Source organism: Labrus mixtus, chromosome 16 (assembly GCF_963584025.1).
Source record: "Labrus mixtus chromosome 16, fLabMix1.1, whole genome shotgun sequence".
Classification (NCBI taxonomy): domain Eukaryota; kingdom Metazoa; phylum Chordata; class Actinopteri; order Labriformes; family Labridae; genus Labrus; species Labrus mixtus.
The window spans coordinates 8,780,185-8,807,702 of NC_083627.1; the positions used below are offsets into that span (position 1 = coordinate 8,780,185).

General features: G+C 44.3%; 3 protein-coding genes across 3 annotated transcripts in view; 1 reads left to right on the forward strand and 2 right to left on the reverse strand.

Annotated features, from left to right (window-relative positions):
• Nucleotides 1–15,391, reverse strand: part of umad1 (UBAP1-MVB12-associated (UMA) domain containing 1) — a 177,867-nt gene extending 162,476 nt beyond the window's left edge. The window contains exon 1 of the mRNA XM_061059167.1: nt 15,384–15,391. The gene's annotated coding sequence lies outside the window, so the exon portion shown is untranslated. The remainder of the gene's footprint in view (nt 1–15,383) is intronic.
• On the reverse strand, nt 1–27,271 carry eepd1 (endonuclease/exonuclease/phosphatase family domain containing 1). The gene is made up of 8 exons (XM_061059161.1): nt 26,950–27,271; nt 25,919–26,845; nt 10,851–10,902; nt 3,342–3,452; nt 1,689–1,823; nt 1,323–1,461; nt 991–1,185; nt 1–471 (listed from the first exon to the last, which is right to left on the reverse strand). Exons 2-8 carry the CDS (start codon nt 26,764–26,766, stop codon nt 281–283), a joined length of 1,671 nt encoding a protein of 556 aa, XP_060915144.1. The 5' UTR covers nt 26,767–26,845; nt 26,950–27,271; the 3' UTR covers nt 1–280.
• ngly1 (N-glycanase 1) overlaps nt 1–27,518 on the forward strand; it is a 281,389-nt gene that overhangs the window by 130,972 nt on the left and 122,899 nt on the right. The window lies entirely within an intron of this gene.

The following is a 27,518-nucleotide window of genomic DNA, read 5'->3' on the forward strand; positions in this document are numbered from 1 at the left end:
TACATATTTGAATTTCTCTTTATTATATACACAGATAGAAAATGTGCGGCACATTTCTTTTTAAAGTACATTATATATATATATATATTTTGTCTGAACATTTTTGATAGCTCTATGTTTCCCCAGGTATTATCATACATTTAGAAATTTGAATCCAAAAGGCAATCTTGGCACTTCTTCACATTCATCAGGAAACTCTTCCTTCGCTCCCCTGCTAACCAGGACAGCGCAGGATTCAGGCAGGACAAGGTGTGATTTTTGTCCATCACTGTGGATCTTGTCACCGCTCATGTTTGGGCATAATGTCTCCTCTGTCCACCACGGCCATACCAGGCCGGCTCAGCTCCTTCTGGGACACTTCTACATATAACTCAGCCACCACAGGGCAGTGATCCGACGCCACACCGCCCCACGACCAGTTGTCCGGGATCCAGGGGTTGGTCAAGGCCTCCCGCACCACCATGCAGTGGCCTGTTGGGTTAAAAAAAAAAGGGAAAAGGAAAATTAGGGATCTGAACAAGCTACTATATGTAACTGAATCTCGTTAAACCTTGTGTAATGTAATGGCAGACGTAAAGGGATAGTTTGGATGTTTTATGTGGAGCTATATGAGGTATTTATTAAGAGTGTATCACCTTACAGTAGATAACAGACCCATGTCCCACTGCAGCCAGGGTAAATTTTCTTCACTTAACTGTGTCATCAGATGGCCTCTTTTTTTTTTTTTTTCCCCTTTCTCAAACCACTCCCTACATCCTCCTACACACTTCCACTTCAGCTGCTTTCACATATGCACTCACACATAGATAGAGGAGTCTCCTGAGGTAAGACGTGACATAAAAAAAAAAAAAAAAGACGCAGAAGTAGCGGATCAAGCGACAGAGTCCACTTTACGACGCTGTAATGAGACTATTTGTCTTTATAGCAACGCTACGTGTTAGTTCAACCGAATCACATTACCACAAATAAAAGGGTTCACAGTTCACCCACCGGAATAGATCTTCTTCAGGGAGCGACTCAGCCAGATGTTGTCCAGGCAGCGATTGCCCTGTGGTGAGCTGGTGCTGATGTTGGTGAATTGGGTGGACGGTATCAGGGCACAGAGCTTCTCCTTCCTCAGTATGTCCAGATCTGAGCTCTGGGGAGGGGCGCCAAAATCTCCCAGCACCACCAGCTCCTTCTCAGCTGGAGACAGAGAGAGAGAGAGAGAGAGAGAGAGAGAGAGAGAGAGAGAGAGAGATGGAGGACAAAGATGAGAACAGATCCTTTGGGGGGAGTCAGACAGCGGTTTGACTTTCACAGGTTGGAACTTGCAGACTGACCTTTGAGGGTTTCCTGGATGCTGGGGGAGAGCCGCTGACACTTGGCTTCATCCGTGTGGTGGTTCTTTCCATTGGACTCGCCTGATGGAGCCGCTGCCTGCATGTGGACGTTCACCACTGACAGATCGTAAGAACCAACCTGACGGAAAAAGTCAAGCCAGTGAGCCCAAAGCTAACAGATTTTGCTGCAAATTAATTGTGGTAAACTGGTCAAAAGGATGCAGAAATAATCATGTCATAATAAATATTTGCAAAAGAGGAAAATGCCCGTTCTTGTGGCAAAAAAGTTCACTTCTGTAAGGATTTTCATTTTATCTTATCGGATTTGAACCCTTGCCCGTTTTTTGTTTACTAATCACTACTCACAGTAAAGTGAGCCAGGAAGAGCCGAGGGTAGGTATGGCTCCCGTTGCCGTTGACGACAGGAGACTCCAGGACCGCGGCATCCTTCAGGTCGATACCGGACGAACTGTCCCACAGAAAGCCAGAGTAGCTCACGCCCTGAGAAAAGCAGGAGAGGATATTGGGAAATGTAGTCAGACGTTATCTTACTGCCAAGTAAAATAATGACGCCCTCTAAATGAACTTTTTCTAGGTTACTGATCTATATCAATTAAGCTTCTATTTCAGAAAAGAGGACATGTCACTGTATATGAAGTCTGTACATGTTACAGACATGAGAGAATGTATTTATATTTTCTGATCCAGGCTTAATTGGATTATTTCTGAAGAACTGTTCTGGCCTCGAGGTGATTCTCAGCAGGGTTACAGTGGTTCACTTTGTCAGACGGCCCGATTTCAGACATAGAGACACATTATAGATTGAAGATCAGCTCCGTCTCAGTTATCACACTGCTGCTGTGTTTTCTGCTCATTCAAAAGACGGTTTTCTTAAAGATGACCCTTTAATGATCTCTGTGGGGAAACGGGGGAAAATAACTGAAACGTGCTAACATTAACAGCAGCTCAGCTAGCAGCCCCTCCAGATATTATGTGTGTCTGACGAGGAACATCGGAGAAACTATGGTTTCACACTGTTTTCATGAGTGTTAATCAATACATATGTATGTTCTTGAGAGAAGACAATCTCTGAAGATAATTGAATTGTTTAAAAACGATCTGAAGCCTGAAGCGTGATTTTTAGACTCACTCTGTCAAGTTAACAGACGGCCATGCTTTTGCTCCTACGTTATTCTGTGTAGGATAATGATGCAGCTTAATAAACAAGTGCATAGAAATCTCAGGGGGAAAAAAAGTGGACAGGAGTCAAGATCTTCTGGACTTAGGTTTCCAGTTGTCATCTGTGAGGGAGCAGCGCTACAAAAAAAGCAACATAATCATGAGCGCAGAAAATGAAGAAAAGTTCTCTGTGCCGTCTCTCTCACAGAACATTTCCTGCAGCGTTTCTGTTGTTCTCTGAGCAGTTGTTTACCAGATAAAACCTCAAGCACAGAGAGCAACTCGGGATGCAATACAGAGAACATTTTGTTTCGAGGGCACTTTGAATCAGTAAACAGAATTTTAAAAATCCAGTAGTTACGAGGGGGAAAAACCAACAGAGAGATAGTCTCCAAGAAGTTTTCATTATTTGATTTTATTATTTTATCTCTTCCGTTAACTGCTCAGTTTAATTGTTTGGAAATCTCAAGTGCTTATCGAATGGTCACGGAGCTTCAACGTGCGGATATGACAGCTCTGGTGGGAAAGAAAAGCTGAATTCTTTTGCATTTTGCATTTTAAAATTTTCATCGGTGTTGTACCACACTGATAGACAGCATTCAAACCTAAACACTAAAACCAAACAAACTGCCCAGTTTTATTGATGTAAGCCATACGCCTGCAGTTTATTTGGGTTGGACAGTTTGGGGTACTTGAGGGTGGAGGGTTTTTACCACTTCTGCCCTTTCATCAGTATTGCTGCTAAATGTGATTACAGCACTCATTGCTGTTCCATGATCTGAGAATCAAATGCACTCATTAATGAAGCATTCGAAGGTTGCATCGTGATGGCTGTCGTACCTTGCTGGATTGTGCGGTCGGTTTTTCAGACACAACACTTTTCCACAGCCCTCGTGGTCCTTTCCACCTCCGTACGCTGGCCAGTGTTCCTTGGTTTAACTCCACACAGAACTGAAACACACAACAGAGAGAGGAACACGTGTCAGCAACGCTCAACGCCAAGATTTGTTTGTACAGATTTATAGCTACTAACAGAAAGACATAATCCTGATTCCATATTCCCCCACGTCCTCTTTCTTAGGACTTTCAGGTGACGTTCTCTTCACCTGTCGGCACCGGAAGTGGTTGCATTTTGGCATCAGGGAACAAATCAGGGGAATTGTGGTAGGGTAGGTATTGTATCAGCGTTGTCACTACCTGGCTAGCTTTGCATAAATGAAGCCTGGGTCTGTTGAAGGTAGCATTGTTGTTTTGGTTGAAGTGGAAAAATAAAGTGTAAATAAATGTAGCATATTTCTTTGACTAACTCTTCGTCTCCTTCCGTTATTTGTTATCTTTAAATATCGAAGTTTAAATTTACAGCCTGCAGGCACCAAACTCAGAACTCATCTGTTTATCTGATAATTAAAAGGCTAACACACCTTTCTCCTCGAGCGTCTGATCTGTTCAGAACTCATGACAAAGTGCAGCCACCTCAGGGTGTCGTACGTTATTTATAACACAGATCAGCAAAAACGTGTTTGTTGCTTCGAAGAAACAATAAAGAGTTCAGCGAACTCAAATAGCCTCAGCTGATCTCAGAGAGGAAACCGCGGGAGAAAGAGGAAGCTTTCACGTCAACATCACTGAGAGAGTGCTGTGAACGTCCCAGAGGACCGGCTCAGGTTGGTCTTTGTGGAAATAAAATAACTATTAGGAAGGAAAGAAATTAAGGGAGCTGCACAGAGGAACGTGCTCACGAGGGCTCAGGTTGCTGCATGCTTTCTGGCTCTAAATTTAACCTGAGAGGTTCCCTGTGGGACGCCGGGAGAGTCAGAGGAACCCCACCTACTGCAGGAACACACATCCAGGACCTCTAAGAGCCTACACTACCACGACAAGAATTCATATGCAAAGTGACATTCTGTCGCTACGATGGAGGATTAGGGCAACGTTCAAGACGAACATGACAACATTTAGAGGATGAAATTTTGATATTTTGAGAAAATGTTCCAAATATAGGGTCGTCGAGATACCAGATTTTTAAACTTTGATACGCTATTAGTACAAATCACACCGTACTGATATTTGTTTTGGTGCCAGGACAACTAAAATAGAAGTCCTAGGCATCAAATACTGGCACATTTCTTGGTTTTAACTAACAAAAAGTGCCGGGCATACATCTTCACACTTTCTAAAACAACGTAGATTGTATTCTCTTTCTTTTGCTCGCAACAGCCTTTACTTAAAAATTTGTCTGAAGAACTGAACTTAAAGGTTACATATTATGCAAAGAACTCTTCACCATGTTCCTCTAACACTAATATGTGTCCCCAGTCCGTCTACAAACCCCCCAATTATGAGAAAAGTCCATCCTCTCTGTATTTTTCCTGCTCCACTTTTCAGAAAAGCAGTTTGGAGATTTTCCCTTCATGACATCACAAAGGGCAGTAACCCCTCCCCCCAGGTGGGTGACACACCCCTTTCTTTTTTAGCTGCTGCTACAGGTTTATTACACCCGATGGGAGACCAGTAAAGAGCATTTTATCCAATCCCAGGTTTTGTATTCTGTACCCAATTGAAAGCCTTTTATTCTTTAAAGGTTTTCTGTGTGTGCCTTTATTCAGAAAGGACAGCGGACAGAGCAGGAAATCGAGAGAGAGAGAGAGAGTGGGGAATTACATGCAGGAAAGGAGCCTAGGGTCGGATCCGAAACCAGGCTATCCGCTTGGAGGACTAGCCTCCATACATGAGGCGTACCATAAACCCGCTAGGTCATCAGTGCCCATGAAGAGCCTTTAAGGCTTTTGTGATTCCGGCCCCTCGTCATATAAATATGACTGAACCAAACTCAGATCTGCAGTGGTGCGATGTGCAGTCTCAGAGGACCTCAGTGTGTCCTTATCGGCTCATTGCTGAGTAAGAATAATATTAATAATAAAGCAATTTCAGACAGTCAGGAGGTTAAAACCCCTAACAGGATTTATAGTCATCCACAGTCCCCCTTTGGGACCACTGACCCTGAAAGTGTACGACGATGGATTACTCACATTTATATTACTTTGCCAAAACACAAAACACCCTCATAATTCAGCCTGTGAGGAACAAAGTGCGAGCGCAGCATGCAGTAATAAGGCCTTGGAAAAGAGCCAAGGCTGCGAGGAAGCGCCCGACAGAGCTGGGAAGGTAAAGGTACGGGACAAAACACTGACACACGGTTTATTCTCTACCTGCCAGGGATTACATGATATGATAACCAGATTGACTCTCGTATCAAATCAACTTGGAATCACATCACAGGACCAACAAACTCATTGATTTGTTTCTGTTAATACAACCGACTATCTGGGCTTTAAAATAGCACAAATCATCTGATATTTCTATTCAGTTCTTCTGTTAAGTACATCAAAGCCTCTCGGAGCTGCTTTATGACTCCAGGTTCAGAATCAGAAATACTTAATTTATCCATTGGGGGAAAATTAGGTAGTTAGAGGGATTTACACATTATAGCAGTATAAATACACAAAGGCTTAAAATAAGAAATAAAGCACTAAGTAAAATAATTGTTGATGACTGGTTTAGATTTAGATTGCACAGCTGAAAATAAATAATAAATAACTGAGGACTTTACAGCTTTTAAGGATTACATACGTCTAGACTGAAGGTATTAATGGACGAAGCCTGAGTGATGTCATCTGTTCGCTCAGGAGGCTCATCGGCAGCAGCCGCCATGCTGGAAATGTTGCTCCGCCTAACTTTCGGTCAACCTAACGACAGGCTGAGAGCTGGAGCTGAGGCGGGTTATTACTGTAAGTCTGCTGACAAAACCGCTACACCGCCTGTCAATCACAGGGCAGCCTCACACGTAACGATGGACAACTCGTATCGTTCATGTCATCAAACAGATGCATTATACCCCCCCTCGAAAACAAGATGATTCATCTCAAGAAGCCATCCGTCAATAAATTGAGCCGATAACTAATCTGACCAATGTTATTATTTTGGAACCAGGCTGTAAACATGTTAATTTCTGCTGTAAAAAAATAGGCATGTATGGGATTTTTTAGGGTTCTTGGAGCCAGCCTCAAGTGGACACTCAGAGAACTTCACTTCCACATCGGCTTCATTTTTCAACACCGACGGTTGCCGTTTGGTCTGGGCAATAAGTTCAGAGTCCCTGCCTTCTAAATAACAGTATGTTTCCTATATGCTACATCCTGTTTTTCTATGCCAGTATTAGATTGTTTTCTTGTTAGAACGCGATCTGAATCTAATAAGGCTGATTCGGTGAAGGCTAAAAGAACAAACAAGACAAGTTAATAAAGCTTCTTCTCTTCCCCAGGTACAAACCTTTCTCTGCTCGAAACCATGAGCGGTGCATAAATAAAATCAGTTGCCTCTTTAAAGCAGGGCGAACAAATGAATTAAAGCAAAGAGCACTGAACTCAGTGAACCTTCAGAGGAGAGCCAGAGAACTCTGTCTGAGGTTGCCAACACAAAACAACAAAGAGAGAGAGAGAGAGTGTGTGTGTGTGTGTGTGTGTGTCCGTGTGTGTGTTTAGCTATTTGTCCAGTTGTTCCACATTAATTATCGTATTTGCTCAAAGCATGTTTGATAGTTACCAGTGAGGCCTTTGAACGCATCATTAATCACGAGTTTGAAGCCAAACCACAGACAGAGACTTCCTTAGCGACAAAAACAGACGGTGGACAACAGTCTAAAAGTGGCTCGAGCTGTCTGTGTGACTCATCGCGACACTTTTTCGAGCAAACATGTCCACCACAGACACAGTGAAACACTCTCATGGGCGTTTGGATATTTCTATAAGCGTCATAAACCTAAAACAAAAGGGTGCAAAAGTGAGTTCAGTGAAGGCAACATATGTACAATGATAAATCATCCTGATGTGCTTTTTCAATGACTAATGATTGTGTCAATATGATGTTAGCCATGATCTGATATTTTAAGCTTCCTTCACTATAGCTTAGCACTACTAAAGCAGGGTACACGCTACAAGATAGTCGGGTTAATTTTGGGCCTGATTCCCCTCGTCCGACCAAAATCAGCAAAAGCGAAAATTATCTGATGGTTCCAAAGATTATCTTGCGAGATTCTCCCGTGGTGTGAGGTGTGTTCAGAGGGATTTTAACCTCCCCGATCTGCTTGGAGGACTTTCTGGGCCTGATTTGAAATTGATTGTCACATGGAACGGAACAATAGCCCAATCAGGAAGCAGGCTGACTAAGGCAGGAGAAACAACAAACATTACCGTGGCGACGACGGCAAACAAGAAGCATAAAGTTAGATGGACGTCGTAAACGGAGGACCAACTTGTTGATTTGTGGTAACAACGTGTCGGTAACACAAACCGATATCCAACTGACGAGGAGAGGAGTTGGACCAAAAGGTTTTGGATGTACCAGCTAGCAGCTCGACCACGTTTAGCTCGACCACGTTTAGCTCGACCACGTTTAGACTCTGGTTGTTGGTGAATTAATCGCTTTTGTTGCTCACCACACACTGAACTGTTAATCTGTCATGATTTGTCGTCATGCGTGGGCTCTCTCACGTTTTCACGTCACTGATTGGCTAGAGGTTAACTTTACAATCTTACAATCTTTACAGCCTTCAAAAATCATTTAAGAGATGAGACAGGAGAAGAGGCCTAGCAGTACCACAGAGGTTAAAACTGAGCTCCAGCATGTTTTAAAGAAGCATCTAGATATCATTTACAAAGATTACAATTTTGTTTAAGTTGTCTCTATAACAAAAAAAGGTAAAAGTTCAGTCGTTGTGGGGCATTGAAGACAACATCCTGCAGACATCAGACAGAGCAGTTAGAGTAGTTAGCATTTCTGTTTGTTAGCTTGTTTGCTTGCAGTGGCAAAAAGTAAAACTATACATTCTACAACGTAACTGTGTTTGTTAGTTAGTTGAGGTAGCTTAAAATCAAGACAGAACAATTCACCATGTTGACTGAGAAAACTTTCAATATGCTAATGCTAATGCTAACGGTCACTTTCAGGTTTTTGCTGTTGGCCCTGTAGTCAGCATGCCATGTGCGTGTTCATGTACAGATTTATATTTTAATGGCACATTATTATGCTATATTTTTTCACTTTGATGCAAACGATTCAATTTTAAAAGAACAATTAATCATTGAATTTCAGAAGTTAATCATGATTAATCGTATTTCCAACCACATGTGAGATTATAGTATTTTGCATTTTAAAACTGTTGTTGTCATGCTTTTATTTTGTATTGTTTGTGCACCGTCTTATGCTTATACGGATTAACTGCACTCATATTATAGGAACGATACGACTATCAAGATAAGTCACCAGAAGGTTTTTTCAAAATATGCATTTTCACGCCCTGAAAAAACTGTTTTTGAGTTCAGGACGAAATGAAAGACGTCAGACTGAAATGTATTTCAGCGCGCTTCACTGCACGAGGAGATCTGAGAGAATGGAAAACTTTTCTGATGCACTCTGCAGGAAGAGAAAGCGCAGACTTAGAAGATGAAAAGAGAGGTGCTGCTAATGACTAAGACAGAAGAGACGGGGAAAACAGGCAGAAAATCAGCGTGGGAGGCTGGCAGGAGTGAAAACACTGCGACGTGGGCTGAAGCTTGTCCACAGTTAACTCGTCCTCCCACCGCGCACCTCCCGCTCTCCGTCCAAAATACTCTGCTGCTGACCTACTTCCTTCATCACCGAGCTCCGAGTCCTCTGCTGAGGATCCATCTGGTATCCTTATTCAGAAGGTGACACTGCTAGTATGCAAACAAGTGTGTAGGCTGAGCAGGGATACGTCACACCGCCCGGAGCGCCCAGCTGAACTCTGACATTTCACAGATACACTGACATTTGTGTAGTACTGACCTACTTCTCTACTTTGGAGGAGAGTGGGAGTTCTGGATGTACTTCTTATGTTACTGATGATACGTCGGTGATTTTATCGATACTGGCAGGCTAAGATCAGAACTGAATCATCTATTTGCTCTTGTTGGAAAGTTAAGTCCATGCAAATGATTTGATAGTGATGACCTTTAAAAGAATAAAGAGCTTTTGTTGCATTATCCCCCTTTTATTAAACACCCTCCGTTGGAGTATAAACTGACCCACAAAAGAGACTTGTATGGTAGACAATAACTGGGCGGAAGGGGATGGCTGTGGTTGACTTGGGGCGGCTATTGCTCAACCTGAAGGTCGGGGGGTTCGATCCCCAGCTGGGGGAAGCTAAAACGCTTCCACACCTCCGATTTAAAAGACGGTGGTGCGTCCTCAATTTCTAAATCTTGCTCTACAGCTGCTGACGCTCACCATATTACTGCGATTCATTTTTCAGAGCACCGATGTGAATCCTGACACCTTTGAATCGATTTATCACGATTTTACGATGAATCTTTCCCTACCATTTACCTTTTACACCTTTAGTTTCTTTAAAATGCTCTCTTATAATTTTATTTTGGAGGAGGGCTTCAATGAATACTTGTCTGTCTTGTGAAGCACTTTGTAACCTTGTCAAATAAGTGTAGATATTAATAAAAACCCATGGTTTATCTTCTCCCAACGACAAATTCTACTGGGAGTAAAAGTCAACCAAGACTTTTCAAATAAGAAACTTGAGATCATGTGTTTGATCACAAGTGAAATTCACCCCTCAAGATATGTATGTAAAATGAATTATTACATCAACTGGAGAAGCTCCCATTCATCTGTTCCTGGTGAGTCTCAAGCCCTACTCAGACGGCTCGGACAGCGAACAGTTATCATTTAGAAATGATAAGAAACTGTAGAAAGTATTTTCGAGCAAGCTTACAAGGCTGTGAAGTGAAATTATGCAACCAGTGAGTGTAAACATCCTCTGGGCAGCTGGACAGCTCCGACTAATCATCACAGCTTCAAGCTGTCATACAAAATGTACTTGCTGATTTGTGCTTAATTTTCCCTTTTTAATCTCCAAAGTAAGAATCTGGATGAAAACTTAGATCCAGTGTATCCTGACTACTGGCACAGCTGAAGAGGACACCCTCTAACCCGTAGCAACCGCTGTCGTATTTATAGTAATGAAGGCACAGGAGAGCGCTAACACAGTTCAAACCCGAATGCGAGCCTGGAAATAGAAGACATTCACATTCAGGAGACACAGAGAGAGAGGAGAGAGAGAGGAGAGAGAGGGGGGAGCAAAGCGGGGACATTTGCGTAAGAGCAACACATTAAATAAATGGGAAACACTGAGTGAGACTTCGGGGGTGTATTTTTTTTCTGAGCGGTGAGTCATCTACTTTACAACGCTGCTAAATCAAAGCAGCTTTCAACACGAACAGTAACAACAGAGCGACCGAACAGAGAGATCCACTTTACCTTATCGAGAGCCTCCCGCTCCAGCAGGTCCTGCACCGCCAGCAACCTGATGCTGGAACAGAGAGAGAGAGAGAGAGGACGAGTTTTACATTTACTATATTCATCATTACATAACGCTACATTAACATGAAGCCTCGTAATGTGACCCCCCCCCCGTGTTACATTTACACACACTGGATCATTGTCTGCACACTGTTGTGCAAACACACATATTAACAGTGTTTAAGTTATTTAGACTGTGACCACTCTTCTGCTCTCCGTAACATAAATGCAATACATAATGAATAAATGCATCATTATTAACAACCCAGAACAAATACATAATGGCCCAGGTTAAAAAAAAGAAGCTTTCATTGTCCTTAAAGAAAACAAAGGTGTGAAGCAGCCACACATCAGTCCTCAGAAGTTGGTGAACCTGTGCTGTTGGGTTTCTCTTTTCAACACATAAAGAATGTTTTCTTATGTTAAAATCCAGGGTTTAAATATATGCTAAGTTCCAGTGTGTTGTGTCACAGAGTGGGTCCGATAGTATTCACATTAAAAGATACAAGTGTTTCTCCCCAAACTGGATGCTCCAGATGAAAAACCGGTATTTCCTCTGGGCGAATCTGATGCTTTTTTTCTTTTTTTTTAAAAAGCTGGCAGAGAGCGGAGAAAATCTGAGGGTGTCCTAAATCCTATCTGCCAACACCTTATTGCACGGTGAAGGAGGGGGCCTTTACAGCCCAATAAACATTTATCTGTTTACCTTTAAATGATTTTCCAGACCAACAGTCAGCACAATAAGAAGCAATACATTTCCTGCTCGCATTTGGCTCTGAGGAGGAGGAACTGCTTGGCAATGCAATTTGTGACTGAAGTGAGCGAGGCATTTCTCAGCTGCTTCATTTGGATTATGCTCTTTTTTTCTTTTTTTTTCCAGGAGGAAGAGAATCAACTTAGTTCCCTGCCGACAATCGTTCAGATCTCATTCGGAGCTGTTTTATCACATTAGAGGCGAAGGTGAACAGTTCTGCTCCACAGACTTACATAAGACATTATTCTCACACACACACACACACACACCGCTCTCAGTCTACATTAACATATGCTAAACTGATTCTCTGTGGTGCAACACGATGAAAAGAAGTTGGTGACAAAGCGTTGACCTCGTTCAACTCTAACCTACTAATCCAAAATCAGCCACACAGAAAATCTCATTGCATAACAGGCTTTTCTGTTAGTGAAGAGCTTGCTGCTGCTGCTGGGCCGTACAGGAGCTCTCTTACCTCTCCACACTGTTCAGCCGGGGGGGCGCGCGCTGACCTGCACCAGCTGCATGTGCAATGTAATCAGGACGCACTTGTTAAGGAGGAGCAGTTACAACACAAATTCTACACATGGCGGTCACACGTCACGCTGCAAAGAGCTGCCCAAGGGCAAACTCAGTCCGTGAGGAGACTTCAACCTGCACTTGAGGAGCGACCGACATGTGGATCCTGTTACGCCTCATTTGGGTCACGCAGGAAGGATGGCAGAGACAGCTCCACAATGACAATCAGCTCATCGGCTCGCGTCTGACGTTTTTAAACTTCTTCTTGTAGGGATATAAATGTTTACGCTGAAACGCACACTCCTTACTTCACTGTGACTGGAATGAGAATCAATTAAAGCAGCTGCTGGTGAATATTCAGGAGGCCACAGAGAGAACAGGAGGTGAAGGGGAAAAAAGACTTAAAGGTGAAAATGGATCTGGACGTGTGAAAAGCTCTGATCCTCTCCGACACTTCAGACTGAATATCCTCTTCATGGTGGTGTTGATACAGTTGTAGAGCTCTGGTGCACCTCTCTCTCTCTCTCATACAGTAATGTGTATGCACAAACAATTGGTATTGATTAAGCTTATTGATTCCAAATAGTACATTTTAAAACATGTGGGTAAACATGTAAATATCCCTTTTCAACGCTGTAATGAAGCTCCGCCATCATTACGCTCTAAAACCCCGTTTCCACCAAGCGGTCCGGTTCGGTTCAGTTCGGTACGGTACCCATTTATTGGCGTTTCCACTGTCAAAAGTTAGGAATGGTACCGAAATGAGGGATCCGTACCGTCCTACTTTTTTGGTACCCTTCTGTTGGGGTGCTAATGGTACCGACCCGACCCTAAAGCATCCCTTGTTTACTGAGTCCCTGTTCTTCTTGAACGTTTCACTTAATTAACAGCGGGCTACACTGTGTTGGGCTGCTACGATGTCACACTGTTACAGAGCTGACGCGGCTATCTCCACCTGGCTTGCACTCCGCTTACAAAACAAGGGCACGATTGGATGTGGAAACGCATGCAAAATCAGGGTTTACCGTACCCAACTGTACTGAACCAAACCGGACTGCTTGGTGGAAACGGGGCTTAAACATCCAAGTTGATTCTGCAATGGCAGCGGGAGCTCCACATATACACACACAGTAAGACATGCGCACACACACACGCAGCGCTGTTCTTCCATGCTGGCTCTGCCGATCCCGCCCAGCCCCTTTAATGCCTGTGTTACTTACTCCAAAGCTGGCACGGAGGGGGGGATCACGTTCATATTGAAGGTGAAACATCACAGGGACATACTGTATATTGCACCTTGAACGGCAGTCTGAATAGGGCTTCAGATCCCTTAGCAACTGTTAACTTTCATTTTGGAAATGATTCTAAAAGAGCGTCCTTACTTAGTGCTGTTGGTCTTTTTTACATTTACAGAAATGTTTCATGGAGCGAGTGCAATGTGTAACTTCATAACTGAACTGATTTGTGTGTGGATTTGGATTGTAAAGCAGGCAAAGTGAAACTCCACCAGCATCAATCCACTTTATGTCAGTCCCTCTGTTTTTAATGCACCACCTGCCTCAGGTTACATAACGCTGAGAGCTGCCGAGATCACAACAGAAACGTTGTCGCCTTTGAGATCGGTGAATGCACAGATCCTGTTTTCAGAACAAACAGGCCTGCGGTCACACCGACAACCCCCTCCACCGGCCTCATAAAGGTGCGATGTCTCTGCACCAGGAGAGAGACTTTCACAGAGCTTCTCTCCTGCTGGCTCGGATCCTGATCCTCTGTTTCTGCTGGCAGGGATTCAATCCCAGCGCTCCCTGAGCCCCGAGCTGACCCGAGGTTCAGCCGTGTCATCAGGACAAGAAGAAGAACGCTGAGTCAGAGAGTGCTCTCACTGCTCCCCCTCGGCTGCTTCTAACGGAGACACAGTCGAAGAAGTGAAAATAAGCAGAGACGCAGAGGATCAGAAGTGCAAACACTCTGTGACACGAGTGTAATTCTCAAGTGTAAAACGGAGCCTGTCGTCGAGGCTGTGAATTTCCCAAATCTTCTCAAACACAACACGGCGGAGCTAAAACAAGAGTCTGCTCCACTTTATGTCACATTAAAGAAAATCTGAGGGCAGACAGAAGGTTATATAACCAGAGGGGACAAGCAGCAGAGACGACCTTGAACATAAAAAAAAAAATTCTCTGAGGATTTTCTGGCCGTGAGAGACGAAAAAGACTTCAGGCTGCAGTTCACAACAGCAGACACATTTTTACAAGACTTGAAATTCTCACTCTGGTTCTTGTACACGGTTGATTTTGCAGCATTCGTATCCAAACTGTTCAAATTTTGCTGCCGTCATCTTGGCCCTTCTTAACGCCTCATCCAACCAATGGGTGACCACTGAGACTGTCCATGTTTAAAACAGTCTGTGGTCTCACTCCAGATTAAAACAAAATGACAAATCTTGGGACTAACAGACTGTCTCTTTAGCAGAGTCCAGGTTTAGCAGTCTCTGTATTTCACACTGGCCCATTAATCTCTTCTCTTTCTTCAGTATTTCTCAAGTAATGTGTCTTTTTTTCGGCTGATTAAAGCTCGACTGCATTTCTCTCAGCAGCGATCGAGGCAGTTTGATTTGCGGCTGCAGGAGACAAACGAGCACGGATCAGCTCTGTTTGGAGAAAGAAACTGGGGTTTTGGGGAGAACTCTATCGGCCTGAGTGACTCTTGGCTGGCAGGGAATGCTGGGTAAAGCCCCCTAACTCACTGTCCACCCACAATAAAATGCTGCGCCGATGGAAATTTCCACATGAGCACCCAACACCCTGCGTCAGCTCAGCACAGACCTCTCTGCATCACCCCCGTCCTCCTGACCTCAGCATCAGAGCTGGCCTCGACCCCGCTGGATTCCTTTATTGAGAGTGAGCACTGTTATCACTGAGAATATGAGCATGTTTATGTGTGTGTGTGTGTGTGTTTCCGATGGTTATGCGAGTCTGTTAGGGGATTAAAGGAGTCTGTGATGCTGTTCCTGCCTGTCTCATAATCCAGGCCTGCTGCACAGACCACAGATGTCGTCTAAATCATCCAAAAAGCTGCAATGAGCCTCTGTACTCAACAGGCAGATTAGAAACCTCTCTCATGCTTACAGAGTCGGTGTCTGGTCGAGGCTCTGCTGTGGGCAAAAATTAGAGATGCACTGATTGGGATAATCAGGGATTCAGATAGCACGGTTTGTTCCCTGACTTCTTTGAGTGTAAGACTCCCACAATGCTTACTGTTTCTCTCACGTTTGACAAAGAAAACAAGTCAGAATTTGTTTAAAATGTGACTTCATCTGCCCAATAAAACCCTCCTCTCTGAATCAGTAGTTGGGTGAACTAGATGCCAGCATTCACTTGATTTGGCACAACAAATAAACATCTGTTACTGACATCGGTTCATGCTACATTATTTGCAAATGTGCCAATGTTTGTTGACAGGTCCAATATGAGTCGACAGCGATGTAGTAAAATGTTTTTCAAACATCCTGAATTTTAAAGAACAATCCTTAGATGTCTCCTCCTCACCAAAACAAAGAGAAGCTCTGAATACAGCAGCTGGAAGTTACAAATGTGAGTTTCTGAAGCTCTATTCTTTGGTTGACATGCGGAGGGGCTGCAAGCCGAGCTGCTGCTGACTTTATAATTCCTTCAGAGTTCATTAGTTGCAAGCTTTTTTTCCGCATAGGTGTTCCTTCTCACAGAAACTGACAGTCCCAGTAAAACTCTGAATAGAGGAGTTTCCAACTAAATTTCCGTGTTTCTCCAACTCTTTGCGTCAGGGCTTTGGGGGCTGTGAGCTGAGATTCATGTAACTATAAACACACTGATGACAGTCCCTCTTCTGGTTAAATGATGAGCTTAAAAAAAAAGACAATGATGCAAGTCAAACAATTGAGAGAGATTAGAACAATACCAAGCATTTGTTTGGAAATGTTTTACAATGAGGCTGTCTCCCGGAGCTGATTGAACAATCTGATAAAACGCATTTCTAACAGGTTGCACATTAGATTAATGAAGGCTGATAAAGGATCTGAAGCTCAACAGAAGGAAGAGGAACGGATAGTTAAATATTCACAGACTGAACACTGTTGGCGGCGGTTCTAAAAACAAGGTTCAAGTTTCAAAGTTTCTTTATTAGTACCTAAAAGGGTAAATTTGCTGTGCTGAGGACTCAGCAAGCCAAAGATACACGCAGCACATTTTAATATGAAATCAAGGAGAAAAAGACCAGACAAAAACTTTGATTACATCATGACTTGGTAGAGTCCTTACACAGACACGCACTCAAGAGTTTAAAATATCCTGACATGGTTAAAGGGCATCATCTATAGCGGTAAATGGTAAATGGACTTGAGCTTGAATATTGCTTTTACACCGCAGGTCACACCTACACATTCACACCCTGATGGTAGAGGTAGTTATGTAGAGTGTACATCAGTATGAACTAATCTATTCATACGCCACTGATGAAGCAGCGGGAGCAACTTGGGGTTAAGTGTCTCGCCCAAGGACTCATCGGACATGTGGCTGCAGGAGCTAGGGATTGATCGAGTACCTGACCTTCAGGCTGAGAGACGACCGACTCTACCACTGAGCCACAGCCGCCCCTAGTGCTTTAGCTGCAGGTGCACAAAAGTGTTCCTGTCACGTTTTGTTCTCCCCTTCAGCAGCAACAAACCAACAACCAGAGAGGAGAAGCTGAAACTGACGAGAACAGTCAAGGAGAATAAAGCTCGCTGTACGCTGCAGCTATAAATACACCTCAAAGTGTGAAATAAAACTTTTAACTGTATTTAAAACAGGCCATCACTTGAGCTGATATTAGCAAAGTCAAAAATAATATTCACCCTGCATCAAAACAAAGAGACCAATCATCCTCCATCAGCAGCTCACTGAAGGAAAAACATCTCCTGTTTGTTTACGATGACATCATCTGACATAAAACCATAAAAATACCTTAATGATGAATGATTAACTAAAAGCTGGTATAACAGTTTTACTGATCAGAGACTTGTTTGACTAATCATTAATGGGGAAATATGAAACAGTATGCACGTAATCCAAAGAGTGTTTGTGTTGTGTTTTTGCAGCCACACACTCTCCGTCTCTCACAGCTTTATGGTGCGTACACTTAGCCAACAGGAAGCGGAGCAGACCTGCACAGGCTGCCATTAATTTAAGTTAGCTGCGGAGCTTCTTCTGCAGAAACAGGTTAATGTAAGAAATATAAGATACATACATGACGAACTGACGTCAAAAAACTGAAAGCAATGTTTGCCAACTGTCCCATGACCTCATGACGTCTGGGACTCGCCTGACAAAGCTCCATCACATGGAGAGCGGTGACGCTGGTGTTGTCACCCCCTGCTGTGTTTCATTTGCAGACGAAGAGGGGACGAGTTGTTTGATTGCGTTGGTGGCTTAATTTGTTTATCGCTAACTATTGGCAATCGTTGCCAGGGATGAGGGGAATACATCGTTCTCAGACGCTATAGCCAATGGGTTAAAAGACAGGGGGAATGCGGCGTTACACCAGCTGGTTTTGGCCCCAGGTCCAGCTACATACAGAGTTTAGCTGATGTGTGATCTCGTCCACTCACATGTGTTTACACTCAACACTTTTTGGATAAGCTGCTAAAACACACAAACATGTCACTTTAAAGTACGGCCTGATCGATATGGATATCAAAAAGAGAAAAAAAATCAGGTTCCGATATATCGGCCGATATCTTTCTGAGATCTAGCTTCGCTCTGTAGAGATAGATAAAGATAAACACATGTTCTGCATTGATCCCTAAAATTAAGGTGGCCGCTCAACTGGAAAGTAACTGAGCATGTACGTACGTCCCCGCTTGACACTCAGAGAGTGATGGCGCTTGTCGTAATCCATATGAGCGCCCTCTGCTGGTGACAGCCAGAGCGAGAAAGGCTAGTGTAATCGTACAATGACACTCAAATGAAATGCTTTTCGACTGGAGAATAAAAATCGAGATTACAATTTTAGTCCAAACAATCTATTACTGTTATTTACAGCTCGGTAAGGTTTAAAAAAAGATTCATAGTAAGGGTTCAACTAAAACATCAACAAAACTACGCCCATTCCTGTCATTCTTGTTATGTTAATGTCTTCTTTTCAGAGCTTGCCAATGTTTCAGGGAGGGCCCTCTGACTTCAGGCGCAAAACTGCATTTCATGAGAATTGCATCAGACAGTGACACCTTTCAGCATACAGGCTGGGAGATCTCTTGCATGGTCATTTCTCATCAACTCAGCGAGCTACAGCTGATCAGCTAATTAGCCACGTGGCTCCTGAACTCTCTCTCAACATAGTGGAGGGCAACGTGCAGCACAAGGCGTCTTTGTACTGTAGATAAGAAGACGCTAAGCACACAGCTGATTTGGGTTGGCACTCTGCGTGTGTTACGTCTCAGACTGCTGTCTGGGAGTTAGTCAGAGTGCCTGTGATAGAACTGTTATGTAATTCGTTTAAAATAAAGCTGGCTGCAGGGGAACAAGTTCTCCATCTGCGGAGACGGAGAGCCTGAGGCGGCCAAACTTTATGATAATTTGTTCGTATTAATAGAATCAAAATCTTTATGCAAATGCAGCCGCTCACAGACTCGTCAGCAGAGAAACAATAAGCTTTAGAGGAGCGGGCTGAGCGGTGATACAATTAACAAAAGCGAGATGACAGCAGCAACCGTCTGTCCGCCTGTCACTCAAACACCATGCACACATCACCTCTTAATCATTATCAAAGAATGTGCTGTACTGGCTGAAGTGTGAAGTCAGCAGGCTGGGCGAGCATCTGCGAGACGAGGAAGAAATGTGGACTTCTTATATGTAAAAGGAAGTCGATTTATTAACTGCTTCTTGTACCTCACTGAGGCTGGATAGCTGAGATTTAGTTGAATATACATGTTTTGTTTTGTGCTGGGAATTCATTCTGACAAAGTAAAGACTCATCAGTCAGATAGAGAGCTGAGTTTCAGTAAGCAAATAAAACAACTCCAAATGAAACCACAAATCATCCTGAGACTGCGGATGTGAGGATTGATGTCTTTGTCCTGTGCCTCTCGGCCTTTTTTTTTTTTCCTCACTCCGTGCTGTTCGGAAACATTTCAGCAGGTTTTTTAGTGAAAGCTCTCCTCTCTGTGTGTGAAGTGAAGCCAACCTTCCCTTATCATCGTCAGCACCCGTCAGCAAGGTCAGGGGTCGACCACGGACGCAGCACCGACTGAAAACAAGCCCTCAGGCTGACCTGACGCTGTGATGGGAAAGTAAAAACAACCTTAAGAACCTTAAAGCTTTATGTTTATTTTTTTCAGGTCATAGACTGCATGATCTACAGGCAAAGCTCTGACAAGCTTTCTCCTTGAGTTATACTCGTGCTGGTTACACAGTCGTGAGATGCAAATGGGAATGTTGAAATTCACACATTTGAATGCGAGATTGTTTCGTCAGTCCTTGCACTGAGCGCGTGCGCCAATCTGCTCGGGACTCAGATTAATGTTGCATGATGTGCGTTTTTGTCTGTAGTTCTCTCTCTCCCCCCCCCCCCCCCCCCCCCCCCCCCCCCCCAAGCATTACAGGAGGGTTTGGACAAAGTATGGACGCAGCAATATGAACACGTCATGACTCACCCGCTCACCACTTCATGACTCCTTATTTGTTGCCTTTATGACATGAATGATGTGTGATGTCATGAGGTGGATATTACTTTGGACTCGTCAGCTGAGCTGTCTGAGAGTTTGTTAAAGTGAAATGAGACATTCAAAGATGCAGCATGTAAGGACATGCATGTCCTTCTTTTACATCAATGAGACTACAGGGAGACACTGAGGACAATTATCTACGGTGAGCATGAAGGGACAAAACAGCATGGGATTAATCGTGATTGAAAAAAATGAACGCAATCATTTTAGGCCTCAATTAATCACAACTAAGTGGTTAACATGGACAGCCCTAATGATCATATGATTGTCTTGTTTCCTGATATTGTTATTACGGGCCGCGTCAGCTTATAATACTGCAGCCTATAAATATTTAACCTAATCTTTTCTCAGCTCAAGATTTCACCTGAATGATCGCAGCCACATGAGACAACTTGTCCACAGAGGTGTCGTCATCTTTCAGACAAACAGACCGGGTGATAAAACACCTGAGCAAAGCACACAAGACATCAGTGTACTGATTAAAGTTCAGCTCAAATCCTTAAAACTTTCAAAATGATGGTTTAAAAAGGACTTTGACTGTTTGGCTTTTCTCTTGCTCGGCTGTACAACACGGAGGAGAGAGGAGGCGACGGCGTGTTGTTTGTTGCCTAGAATTCTTGCATCATGCTGCATGCAGGATATGAGTTGCAGTAAGAACACAGCATGTTAGGACACAGGGGGGCAGAGTGTGAAAACTTCAACACCAAGACACAAAACTATCGAAATATACCTCAGAAAAAAAAAAGAGGAGCAGAGTCGGTTTGACAGCTCTGAATCATTTTAAGTCACATCTCCTCATGATCGATATTAACCCTTCGTATGGAGGAAGCGTCGTCTCTTCCACTTCTCCTCAGCCCTGTGTGTGTGTGTGTGTGTGTGTGTGTGTGTGTGTCTATTGGCTGTCTGATTGCTAATATGAGCAGGCGCAGCTCGCAGTGTAACCTTTGTTAAACAGGAGTTCATTGAACTTTAGTAGCTCTCGGTTGGTGCCTGGAGGGGAGCCAGGAAGTGTGTAAACTCAGCCTGGATCTTGTGATAGCTCTCACAGCGGAGCCTGGGCGCTGTGCAAACACACACCGCATCTCCTCCTCCATAACAATGATGCCTGCAGTATCACCATCAGGGTTGTTACCCTTCACAGGAACACAGGAAATTATGGAGGGTGGGTGTGTTTGGCGGGAGATGGACATTAGGGAAGCAGGTCTAAGACGGCGCCAAAGCTAATCAGACGACACTAATCAAAACAAACGACGGACGCACTTTGTACAAATTGATCGGTCATGTGGGGCTCGGAGATTAGCTGGAGGCAGTTTGCACTGGGTGTGGTGGACGTCTCGGTAAACAAAACAAAAAAACATGTATGAACAAGCTGTCACACACCTCTGTCCAGGTAGGATTTTTACACGCTCGTTTCTGATCGGGGACAGGCGACTCCACAACTGGACACACCAGGGGCTCTATTCACAAAAGCTTCAGAGTACAAAGAGCTGCTCCTTGTGACCAAATTAGAAGAACATTCTCAGAATCCTTATTTGTTTAACCTGTAATTTACCAGGAAGTCCCTTTGAGATTTAAAAAAAAAAACCCTGTTCAAGAGCGGCCTGGCCGAGGTCGCAGCCAAACACATTCAAAGACAACAAAACACAAGATGGGAAAATCACAAGAATAGACACAAACAACATTCACAAACCAAAACATGGGGAAAAAGAAAAGTGAAAAACAACCACATGCCTCTGTGTGACCTCCTTCTTCCTTGTTTTCATGCTCTTCAGTTTGCTGAGTGATACCAGCGAGGGCCTTTACACGGACTTGAGTATCCCAGTTTAGATCGGGTTTGTTAAGTATCCTGTTTTTGTGCTTGTGCATGTAAACATGATAATCCTGATATTGCTACCCGGAGGACTCAGAGAGAAATTGGGATACTGTGGCATGAAAATGCCTTGGTACCCCTGTTTCTAGTGTTGCAGTCAAGACCACACTAACTGTGACCAAGACGTACCCGAGAGCAGAGTGCTCCGAGACCAAGACAAGACCGAGATCATTAATATCACTGAAAAATCCTCATCTTGTGTGCAGGGGGCGTTTTCCTTCTGATCACAGTGATGACTTGTAAAAAAAAAAGCCTTAATCACTCGTGCTCTTGATTTAAAATCCGGAGTCCGAGACGAGACAGAGAGCTTAAAAAAATTGGTCTCGAGATCAGGACCGATTTCAAGTACTACAACACGTTTTTTTTTTTTTTTTTACCAGTTTCTGACAGCTGCCAACTACCTGCACAGGCGCGACCTCAACTAATTGACACATATCAGCAAAACAAACATGGTGGTGGCAAAGAGAATATCTCAAGCCTCCAGGAAGTGCGCCGACCGTTGAAGCCAATTTGACATGGTGGCTGAACCTGGTATTGCAGCGTCCCGTGATGCCATTGGTTCCAAAAATACTTTTTCCTATACCCTCACATTGAGAAAGAGGTACATCAACTTCGTAATACGCACCTTTTTTACTTATACTAAAAGTTGTAAAATGCAATTAAAGCAGAATTCAGAGATATTTTTGGAGACATAACGAATGCAGATCAGAGCCACAGGACTGCGACTCCAAACTTATTTTGCTTCATGCACGACTTAGATGCTTTCATAGGAATGAATGGGGCTCCGCCTCCAATGCTGTATCCATACTCAGTGTTTCCCCTACCATTATATTAGGGGGGTGGCCCGCCCCACCAACGCTGTAAACCTAGGGGAAACACTGATACTTTAATACATCCATGGAATATCTTACTCCTGCAGCGATAAAGAAGTTTTGTCTTTCGGTAAAGAAAGAATTCAACATGATTGCAATTTTAGATCGGAGAGCATCGAAATTCTCCTCAGTCTCATTTTTCTCAGATTACAAAAATTGCCGTGGATTGTGTTGTAAAACATAAACATCACAGACGCCTGCACATGTAAGATGCAGTAATGAGAAACCAGGATACTAGTATTAATCATGTATACAGGGATGTGAATAACCAGGTTTCTCTGTGTGCATGTAAACACCAGATCCTGAATATGAACTGTGATAAGGCTCATAACGGGGATGTTAACACAGTCAATATGTATCATTTTAGCTCGTTTGAAGATTATACCAGGCCCGTGGTAAATGAAAAGACAGATTCACCCAGATGTCAGCGCTCTGTGTACTGAGAGGAGACCAACCAAATCAATCGTGATGTTTCTCAGAATCTCCCTTAAAGTTCAGACTGGATCCTGGTGAAGATAAAAGTTATTCACAGAGCAGCTGAGCCCTTAAGAGAGCTCCCACAGAACTGTTAGGAGTAATGAGGAGGACTTTTAAGACGCTTAAGAATCACTCGAGCAGAGGATTATTAAATCGCAATTAGCCCGTTGGTTGCTCTGTTTGCACTTTAACTGCACGTTTTGCACACCTCCACTTTGCACTTCACTAACTAAGTCAGAATTCCCCTTTTGGTTTGAGCTCTGGACGGATTTTACTGCGATGTTTTAAAGTGTTTTATATTTTGTTGTGTCGTCTGATTTTTTTGTTGTTGATTTTTTAGATTGAACGATGTAACCTTGTGTTTGTTGTCTTCTGTGTGCTCCTGCTGCAAAACAAATGCTCCCCTAAAGAATCTGAGAGTAAAGTATCCTTTTGATTCCCGAGAAAAGACCGAGACCGATTTTGAGTACCACAAAGAACCACAAACACTTCGAACAACAAACACAAGAACGTCTATGAACAGACTTGAATCAGGTACAGTATATGCCCTGTAGCAGCTACAACACGCGGCAGCCAGTGCTTGTTTCAGAGTGGTGAACTGAAAGAAATCAACTGGAGCATTTACTCTTTGCACATATTCAGAAAAGTAAGTCAAACTGAGGCGTGGGGTTTAAAGTAGTAAAACATCACTCTAAATAATAACCAGAATGCAACATGGAGTTTGGTGGGGCAGATTCAGGAACAGTCATATGATGGCTGCATTGAACAGGGGACTGGCAAACAAAGTTTCCAGATATGACAACATGCAGGAACGCCTTCTCCCCCCCCCCCCCCCCCCCCCCCCGCCCTGCCCCCTTTTCCATGCAGGCCAGGGCTCACCACCAAAACAGAGAGGCACAGCTCCTGGCACTTTACTCGTTACCTGGAGCCAGCACACTGTTAGACAAACGTTGTTTCAGAATTCTCCCGAATTGGGACATTTTTTAACAAATAACCAAAGTACATGTGAGAAGAATACAGCCAATTCTTTGCACGTCATTTCATGCTGAGCCATCCGAGGCCTACAGAATCCCATTGAATTAATCTGGTTACTTATTGACCGTTGGAGGCTAACAGTGAAACGCTGTCCTCAGAGTTTATCTCAGGTAGATTAACCTGGACTCACAGAGGCCTGTTATTTCACTGTTATCTGTCAGGGTAAAAAAAACAAAACGCTGATAACTCTCTATGCTCTTTATTCTGTTTCTGCACAAGCCGGACCTTGTAGAAGAATCGCAGTTGTTGCATCACACTCACAGCTTGTCCCCGTTACATTCAAACAGGTTTGGCCCAGAAAACGGCTCTTATTGTTGGACAAATTCCACCTTTTCTGTCATTTTTACTCGAGATGCGGCTCAATCGTTCAGGATTTATGCACCGCTGCAGGTTTAGTTCTAGAGTTACAACAATTATTGTCACGACCAGGTCTCTCTGGAACCCCTCACACAGCATGACCTGGTCATTAAGGGCTGAGTTAAATGCGGGGAAACAGTTGTGCCATATTGAGGCTTTAGCGTGCTCAGTTTAAAGAGGATTACATTAAACCTATACGGCCAGTCTGAACTTCAGGAGCCACACTTATAATTATCGGGTGTTCTCTTCTTAATGGGAAGAGAACACCCACTCCTGTGTTTTCACATATTTCAGAATGCAAAATAAGTTAAAAAGCACAGTATGCAGATTCTGCCAGGGGGGCTCTCAATCAAAACAATAACAAAAGATGACGTTGAGGCTGGCGGGGAATCACGGGAGTTCTCTCTGGTGACAAGAGTGACAGAAACATTGTTTTTACTCTGCAGCACACAGGAGCTGTTTCTTCTACCACCAACCTGACCTGCTTGTTATTGTGCTACTTTGATCATTTATACAGTCAGACGAGACCAGACACAATATTTGCATAACACACAAAAGAGGCATCATCAACTTAAACTTGTTTAGTCTTCTTTCTCTGTTTGCTTCTTACTTTTTTTTCATTTTTCTGCTTAGATGAAGTCATGATTGGAAATAGATCAAGTCGTCCTGACCACCGCTCGCAGCCACAAGGTTCTTATTCTGTCCCTTAACGAAAAGATGAGCGCTCAGTGAAGAAACCCCTCCTCCCAATTACGTCCCTATGCCCTTGATGATAAGTCAAATAACCTACTTTTGGCCCTTGGTTGCCACAGCAACCAAAACAGAGATAAGCTCTAGCCAGGTAGTGACAAAGCCGATGCCACCTACCCGATCACATGGCCCCTAGAATGGCCCCCACAGCTCAACCGTGAGGAACGATTTGGCGGTCATAGCCAGGACGTCACCGGGGTTGTCAAGTCACCGTTGTCGTATGTTGTCACTTTTCTTCCAACACCCTGTCTTAAATTGTCTTACTGCATCATAACTTTGTTGTATGACGTAATAAACCTGAGTGAACCTAAATCCAAAAATCTGTGAGTGTGTGAATGTTGGTCGACAGTCAGAATTGTTAGAGATATAGAAATGGACTTCAGAGTACAGATTTGTCTCTAATGTTTTCATATTTTTAATGAAAAAAAAAAAGTTTATCCATTGAGTTGCTTTGTTTAAAAATGATTTCACCATACTGTCATTTTTGGGGATTAAGAATTTTAATTTTTTTGGGTCAAATAATGTCTGACAAACTGTAGCCCTGATCACTGATCCTCATTCCCACAAATGGATCCAGGTGGTTCTCCCTTTACATCCGACCCCTGCCTCTCCAAACACCTTAAATATAGAATATCATGAAGAGGAAGTTTTACTCACTCGTTCTCCAGCAGGGTCATGCACACCACCTCTTTGACCCCCGGGTTGTTGGCCTTGTCGCCGGAGCAGCCCTGCAGGCTCCAGGTCGCGAGCCGCACCACGGGCTTCCCGTCCCGCAGGCCGGTGGGAGGCTCCACGTTGGGCCGCACGGAGATGATCTGGGTCGGTCCTCCGGGGGGGAGGTCCAGGTCGTCGCTCATGAGGCTGAACGACGTCGGGCTCGGATGGGACTTGGTGGTGCAGGTGAGCCCTCCGTTGGTGTTTGTGGACGGCGCCCTGGAGCGCTCCACGAACACCTGGAAGCGGATTTTGTCCAGCAGAGAGCTGTTGATGTGGTTCACCCTAACCAGGTCCTCGATACTCTTAAACGGACCGTGCTCGGCTCGGTACGCCACTATGTTCTTAGCTATCTTTTCCGTGATGCCCCGGATGCTCATAAGCTGCGCCGGGGTGGCGGTGTTAATGTTCATCCCGGTGCCGGACTGGTGATCCAGGTCTTTGCGCAGGGAGGACGGGGAGTGCTGAGACGAGCTGGTCCTGCTCGAGACGCAGATCTCCAGTTTGATCACCTCCAGTTTGGCGGCTCCGATCCCGCTCACCAGAGCCAGGTCCTCCACCTTTCTAAACCCACCGATGCAGTCCCGGTACTCCACGATGTTCTGCGCCACGGTGCGGTTGACTCCGGGCAGGGTCATGAGCTCCTCCTCGGTGGCGGTGTTGATGTTGAGCCGCTCCTGGTTCACCAGGATGTGGCTGAAGTTACACGCAGCGCTGAATTTGCGCTTACCGCCGCTGAAGTCTGTGGGGTCCTTGGGGATGGAGCGGTGGCAGCCCAGACTCCCGCCCATGGCTCCGGTGGGTCACCCGGAGGGGATCTGGTCCGAGCAGGAGGGCAGGGGCAGACAGCAGGGAAATGGAGCTGAAACACTGAGAGCAGAGAGGTGACAGTTAGTCACACAGGTTTACACACAGGTATCACCTTTAATGATGTCACTGACCGGCTCCTCACGGACAATAACAGAGACACGCACCACAACAGTCTTCTTCAGTCCCGACTACATGCTGCACACGCCGGCTTCTCGTGCAGCTTCAGCCCGTGTTTATGTTTGTCTTCAGCCCGGGTCTGTGTGATTCCCTAGGACTTCAGCCCCGGATCTGCGTTAGTCCTCAGCCCGGTTCTGTGCGAGTCTCCAGCCAGGGGTCTGTGTGAGTCCTCAGTCCGGCTCTGTGTGAGTCCTCTGCGGGAATTCAGAGCTGATAAACTGGCTCCTCTGTAAACTTTGCCCTCCCTGCAGGTTGATGTGTGACTGGCCACAGGTCGGCCTCCACACGCGCTCATCTGACAGCGACACTCTCGCGTCAATTCAAACCATTAATCCCCAACGTGCGTCAAGACGCGCAGCTTGAGACGAAGCAGACACCGGAACATCAATGTGACTCTTCAAAATAAAATAAAAAAATAGTGTCAGTGAAAAAAGCAGGGCACAGGTGCACATGCAGATGTTAAAATAATTTGCTATGTATTTCATTTAAACACAATTATATCAATCAATATTCCTCATATGATCAACTATGGAAGCCCACAGGACACACGGCCCAG

Coding starts and splice junctions, on each gene's coding strand:
- eepd1 (XM_061059161.1), bottom strand. CDS start 26,766: ATGGGCGGGAGTCTGGGCTGCCACCGCTCCATCCCCAAGGACCCCACA. Junction 10,903..25,918: donor ATGACCCTGCTGGAGAACGA/GTGAGTAAAACT, acceptor TCTCTGTTCCAG/CATCAGGTTGCTGGCGGTGC. Junction 1,186..1,322: donor CATCCAGGAAACCCTCAAAG/GTCAGTCTGCAA, acceptor CTCTGTCTCCAG/CTGAGAAGGAGCTGGTGGTG.